The sequence below is a fragment of the Humulus lupulus genome, chromosome 1 (assembly GCF_963169125.1).
Source record: "Humulus lupulus chromosome 1, drHumLupu1.1, whole genome shotgun sequence".
Classification (NCBI taxonomy): domain Eukaryota; kingdom Viridiplantae; phylum Streptophyta; class Magnoliopsida; order Rosales; family Cannabaceae; genus Humulus; species Humulus lupulus.
The window spans coordinates 230,386,082-230,393,059 of NC_084793.1; the positions used below are offsets into that span (position 1 = coordinate 230,386,082).

At 41.5% G+C, this 6,978-nt stretch overlaps 1 protein-coding gene across 1 annotated transcript; it reads right to left on the bottom strand.

Moving 5' to 3' along the window:
• Nucleotides 1–4,719: 4,719 nt before the first annotated feature.
• On the bottom strand, nt 4,720–6,311 carry LOC133804126 (uncharacterized J domain-containing protein C4H3.01). Its single transcript, XM_062242286.1, has 5 exons — nt 5,963–6,311; nt 5,789–5,863; nt 5,467–5,606; nt 5,212–5,349; nt 4,720–5,050 (listed from the first exon to the last, which is right to left on the bottom strand). Exons 1-5 carry the CDS (start codon nt 6,210–6,212, stop codon nt 4,850–4,852), a joined length of 804 nt encoding a protein of 267 aa, XP_062098270.1. The 5' UTR covers nt 6,213–6,311; the 3' UTR covers nt 4,720–4,849.
• Nucleotides 6,312–6,978: the final 667 nt, after the last annotated feature.

The following is a 6,978-nucleotide window of genomic DNA, read 5'->3' on the forward strand; positions in this document are numbered from 1 at the left end:
AGCGGTATGGCCCTATCTCCTATTCTTCCCATGGGGAGAGGTTCCAACTCTTCGCGGCAAGGAGGGACAACGGGGTCCTTTGGCCAGTCCTCGCGTAGATATTCAGTTAGGAGTCCTCATTGCCTCCTCGATGCAGGCCTTGTAGTACTCGATGACCTCCACATGCAGCTCTGAGTCATCCCCTTCATAGTGCTTTGGGAAGATAACCAACTGAGGCACCCTGGCTTGGGGTGACTTGGAAGGGATTTCCTTACCCTTCCTGGAGAATCCCTCATCTTCGGGGGAAGAGACCTCGAGGTCAATGACCTCACCGACAGCCATTGTGCTTGGGACAGGGACCTGTGGATCAGCCGCAGAGGATGCTTGGGAAATTGGTGTGGATGTGGGCACTGCGGTTGGAGTTATCGAGGCTTCTATCTCAAAAGGCCCCGACACCCTCTGACATTTCGACCGAACTAGATCAGAGAGGCCCATATTTTCTGCACAAAGGAAAAAAACTGGTTAGTCTCCAGAAAAGAAAGAGAAATCACAACAGAAAAATGTGAGACCAAGTATAAAACTCCTCGAGAGCCCCATCGCGATCAGGCTACTCAAAGTGGAGGACAGAATGAGCGAATTCGCATATAAGTCGACACATCTCCTGCGTTAGATTAGTCTCCTACTAACAAAACCAAGAGGCGTGCATGGTCGTCGTCTCGCCAAGAGTCACGAAGCCTTGAGGGTGCCTCTTCCTCCTCGGGTTACGGAGAAACACGTCGATGAGGTCCTGGTAGTCTTGATACTCCTCCTCGGACCAACGACGCCCCGAGACTTGGTCGCATTCAAGAAGGGAGGGAGAAAAGGACGAATGGTCAGGACTAGTTCCCTCCCGTACACGCCTAGTATAATGAAGAATGATTGGAGATTTACCTTGAGGCATGGAAGAAGACTTGATCCCCGCCTCGAGCTCCTCATCTTCCTTCACCTCCGCGACTGCCTTGATGGCGAGGACGCTCTCCGCGTGCTCCTCGCAAAGGCACTGTGTGTATTGATGATGTGCCTTGGCTGCCATATACTCTATGTGTAGCCTTGCCACATTCCGAGATTCCTTCGAATCTTGAAATTTGGTTAGGACCACCGGATTTATGCTCTATCCCACCTACAGCAGCCCATACTTTCAGAGATGGGCATCGGTGACGAGGAAGAGGAGCTCTAGCTCCTTGTTGTGAATGGAATCCATCATCCGAAGCCTTTCGTCAAAAGAGTCAACAAAAGGAGGGTGGCGATACAAACCTGATTAAGACGACACTGACAGGGATAAGTTGCGATCTAAATACTATCATACTAACTTATGCGAGGACAAAAGTACTTACCAACTATAGCGAAGTCCAAGAGTAGAGTAGGATTGGTCCTCGTCGGGAACCTATCCGCCCAAAAGAATTGGTCCTGTAGGTCGAGCATGATTCTCGTTGCCACTTGGGGATTTGTAGCCTCTCCCTGGGATCGTGTGCTTCATCAGGGTATAACATCCTCATTTTGCCCCCTTTTTTTAGCATTGCTGAAAACTGTAGACGAACAATATTTTGGCAGGGGGCAAGGTGGACCAATTTTTCCTTTTGTAGAAAATGTAGAGCCTTCAGTACCCGATATCAGTTCGGGGACAACTACAAGGGAGCTATGCCGATGAGTTTAAGGAAGTCGACATAGTATTGGTGCAGTGGCAGGGCTGCACCCACTTGGAGATGGGAGGCGCTCCAGAGCCCGAGCTCGTGAACGCTCTCGTGCGCCCTCTCATCCTCTCAAGCCAGGAGCATGAGTATTTTGCCATCATCCACCCCGTAGTTGTCGAGGAACTTCTACAAGGCACCTCGGTTCCGTAGCTTGCTTGGGATGTCTTCTGCCTCGAACCCTATGGCAGGGTAGCGGTGTCCGACAACGTCGAGCCCGCATTAGCCTCTTCCTCCGAGAGGCCAGCTCTGAGGGTTCTTGTCGCCACCGGCTTTGAGCTCTCCTGTACTGCAAGAGCTTGGCTGCTACCATCCACTTGTTTCCCCTTCTCGGGGCGCTGCCCCACTTCTCGAGCCATCTAGAGGATCTCGGTGTCAAATGCGTAGAAACCTTGTTGATGGAGCTAATAAAGCTCCTCGGACATCTGAAACAAACACCAAGCAGTTAGCGCCTTGACCCGAAGAAAGCTAGGCCAAAACGAAAGACTACTGCTCAGGGAAAAGGGAAGGAAAGAAAAACTAATGACATTGGAGGGTCCTGGAAAATAGACACCTGGCGCCGGAGACACCACCGGAAAAGATGAACATCATCAGAGATGATGAACATTGTTGGAATCTGGAATTTTTCCAGATTTCAGTCGAAGGTCCAGAATAACGAAAAACATCTCAAGACACCTCAAAACGTCTAAATAGGCCATTTGGACCATTTTCGATGACAAATAAGGTCAAAAAAAGCCTGTAAAAAGCTCAAAAAACAACTCCTAAGCATGCATCCTAAGTCCTCAAACAAACCCAAAAACAGACAATCATAGTTCAAAGGCGCTTACTCGAGATGAAGCGTCGGATGGTGCTGAATCTAGTGCGAACTCTGAAGAATTTCTTGTTGTTTACCCAGAAGTAAGAAGATTCATGCCAATTGTCCAGAGTGACAGAGAAATAAAAAAGGATACAAAGCTGGGGAATGCTGGGAAGGAGAATGGTTTGAGATGCAGAGAGAGGTTGGAGAGTAGAAAACACAGAAAATTTGAAATGAGCTAAAGTAATGTTGGAAAGTTGGTTCTCAACCTTTTATATGCCAAACGCTTGGGGGAAAAGTAAGTTCACCCCGACCGATGGATTACCTAGGATATAGGTACTTGAGAGCGATCCAAGGGCCAGGATCCCAAAAGGTGTGGGTCGTGATCATTAGCATTGGAAAATGAAAACCTCGAGTACAGACTGAAAGGACGCCTAGGGTATGGAAAATAAGTTTTGGGTCATGGACTTGACCCCTCATTAAATGCACAGATTGATGGGCCCAACAATAGGGGCTCAGCACGTGGCAGGAAATCTCGTAGTGACGTCAAAAAAGTTCAAACGTTTCCATCCGAGGACTATTCGATTTCTCCCTAGTTTTAAGTCTCTATTTTCCAAGGACGAATAGAGACTTGGGGGAAAATGTTGTTCGTGTTTTCACCAAAGGACACGTGGCAATCAAAGACTGGTGTGGGTAGGGCACGTGGCGAAGACGCATGTCTCTTCAAGTGAGGCCACGTCCCGGGGGCCAGTCCTCGGAGGGTGGATATCTCGAATAATGGTCACGTTCCTCAGATAAAGGTAGGGCACAAACGTCTTTCTCTGAGGTCGTACCCCGAGGACTAGTTAGTAGTCCTCGAACTCTGTACAAGCAGTTGTCTTCCAGGTCAAGAACCTTGCCCTCAGGACCTAGAAGGTTAGCCAGGTGTCAGCCAGTGCAGGTTTGCAGAGTCAGAGGATCGTCTGACAACCTTTTTGATGATCTGTCCACAATGTTGTCAATTGTACGACTCGACAAGTTGCACTCCCATTACGCTGTCTGATATGGAGATATGTGCGCACGCCCTGAGAGTGTCAGGGGGATGTTCCCCATAAAGTAGGTAACTTTATGGAGTGGGCCCTGCGTATCTCGCCTGGGCCGTGGTCTCTAGTTAATGCGGCCCAATACATTAAAGTGGTATTAATACATCAATAACGAGGAGAATGTGTATTAATTATCGATAATTAGCATTAATGACCACAACCTCTAGAAATAGGGCTAAGAGTTTCATTGTAAAATGTTCAGTTTTTTAGAGAGAGAAACCTTGTATTCAGAGCAATATAAACGCTGCCTCAGAAAACTCCATTAGAGCTTGCCCTAATAAGCTTCCGATCTCCTTAATACTAGAGACTCGTGGACTAGAGCTCTTTTATAGCCTGAACCGCGTAAAATCGTTGTGTTCTTATTTATTCTTTTTTTTAATCTCTCATCTTTAAGTTGATGGTGAAAAAGACAATAAACAATTATGTATATTTACCGCCAAAAAAAAGCTTGGGTATAAAACTGTAACATTTTGAAGACATTGAGTATATTTACCACAAAAAATAATTGGTATATAAAAGTGTAATATTTTAAAAATATTGGGTATTTTAACTATCATTTACTCTACATAAAAAAAAGATAGGAACTATGACACGGCGACCAACCAAGGCTATGAAAAAGAAAAGAAATAAAGAACATGTGATACAAACTTTTTACTATTACATTCTTCTAATATATAGTTTTATAATAGTGTCTTTTTTATACTTAATATTTTCAGTTTCTTATTTATATTTCTTTGTTCCATATTTCACATTTGGTTTCTGGAATATTGTTAGGCAATGGCGGAATATTGCTGAATATAACATGAACTCTTCTTGTGTTATGAACATGATTTTTTTGCAAGCAGTAGAAAGAAAAAGTCATTTTGTGGACACTTATTTCGCAACCATATTTGAGGTTATAGTCTGAAAACTTTACACTGAATAGACATATCTATCCCGGATAGAGGATAGATTGCATGATGTGTATTCTATGTATTTATTACCTCCTCTTTGTGATTTGGTCAGATGATTGTTTTATCTACCAGCAATATTGGACCAAACAAATGCAAAGCTGCTGTTGTTTCACATGATGGTATTTGTATTGGTGTGTATTTTTGCAATGACAAGTGAGCTCGGTGTCATTGGCACAAGCAACAAAATAGAATGATTTTTCCCTAGAATTCATTATAGAAATAATTACACGATTTCCTTTTTTTTTGTTGGTGAGGTGTACAATGAAGACTACATTTATAAGAAAATCCCACACTATGTATAGTTCTATAATACTATTCATCATCTGTATCAAGCTCAAGGCCCTCCAAAGCTAAAAGCTGACTAATAACCTTTCGTTTCTCTTCCTCAGCTTTCCTTCGCATCAAGTCCCTTTTCTTTAGAACGAGTGTGTGCCTCTTAAGAGTGCTGTGGTAATACTCTGCTGACGCCTTCTTCTCTCTGGCCAAAATTCTCTTCTCTTCTTCTGGATCAACCTGAAGATTATCCAAAAATGACCCCAATAAGAAATAATGATGTAATGGGTATGTTTATTTTAGTCTAGTAAAGACATAGATAGACACGCATACACGCATACGCATATGGAAACTGACACATGCAGCCAGAGATGTTCTTCAAAATTGTTCAAAAACAATACCTTTGAGCGAGAGAGACGACGAGCACGAAGATTCAACTCCCGCTGTTGTTGTTCAGCCCAAGCTGCTATCGCCATGTCTCCACGCTGATCAAAAGCTTTCCGCTTCTTTATAAGCCATTCCATCCAAGCTTGAGATGCCTGAAAACAGTGAACAGGAAAAAGAAAGTTTCAGCTGAATAGCAAACTGATAACACATGCAAAGTAAATAGTACAAAATAATCAAATGTGTATGTAACTAAGTGGTCAGGTCTTTACCTTCATTGGGTTTACTCGGTTATCCTTATCATATTGCATGCGTTTCTCTTCATCTACCAATAGCTCATAAGCAGCTTGAATCTTAATAAATCTAGCCTCAGCAGTTTCCCCCTCCTCGAGTGTTCCTCTGCCATTGTAAACTAGAGGCAGAGATGGGGTTAAATTGAGAACACTAAGCTACTCAGTGTAATAAATTTACTTGAAAAAGAAAAAAAATATGATTCCTTTGATTGAAGCTACTACCATTGAAGAAGAATTGTAATTCACAAAACTTTACTTTCTTTCATAGACAAAGCTTTTTGAGTGAAGGTAAAGGACAAACCATCAGGATGATAAAATTTGGCCAAGCGTCTATAAGCAACCTTTATTTGCTCCTCATCAGCTTCCTTCTCTAATTCTGCCATAAATTCAAAGTTCAATATCCACTAAATGATTAAGGAGCAGCAAAGTATTGAACTCATCAAATATTTGTTAAGCAATTTGACAGAGAAATCACCAAGAGTTTCGTAAGGAGATTTGTGCTCGGTCCAATTGGAAACCTTAACAACAGTCCTCCTCTGATTGAGTCGAAACCAGGGTTTAGTGGCAATAGAAGAAGCAGAGGAAGGGGGTAGTAGAGAATAGGGAGGGTTATTGTTAGGGTTTCGAAAGGAAACCCTAGATCGAAACTGGTGTCTGCAACCTATGAAGGTGGAGACGGAGAAGAAGACCCCATGAGGTCTACAAATTGTTCTCAAATTACTCATCTCTTTCTCTCGACAAATTTCGAGGGAAATCTGTAATAAAATTCAAGCTTGGTGGGTTGAAGACGTGTACGAGTTGAATTGATAAATTTTATGAGAATCTGATTGAATCTCCAATTTATATTTTATTTTATTTTCTTTTTCTTTTTAATACCAAATACTATGAGAATTTTCGTGGACAGTTTGGACTTCTGTAACTTGACGGTTGGAACTTCCTCCAAGATTATAGGAAGAAAATCATTAAGTAATTTTAAAAACTTTTATGAGATGTAATAATATTGGTTAGTTGTATATTGGTAGAACCTCACCTCCAAAAATTATAATTCCATTTTTTTTTAGGTAGGTGTACCAACACAAGTGTAATTTTGGTATCGACACCCTTTAATTTGAAAATAGTCAAAAAAGACACCTTTCACTCTAATTTGGTCAATGATTTTTTTTAAATAACAAGAATGCCCTTCATTATATTGACCTAATTGATTTTAATTATTTTTTTATTATTTTAAAATAAATTAAAATTATAAAAAAAAACAAAAGCTTAACAATAACCCATCCCCGTTTGTGGGTGAACAGGAAAATTATGTAGAACCCAAAAGCAAGTAACGTCAAATAATTTTTCATTTTGGCTTTCTTCCCTTAAAATGATCTTCTATATATATACACTAGATAAATGTGTAATATAATTTATTAATTACTTTTATTAAATTTATATTAATATCATATAAAATGATCTTCTAAATATATACACTAGATAAATGTGTAATATAAT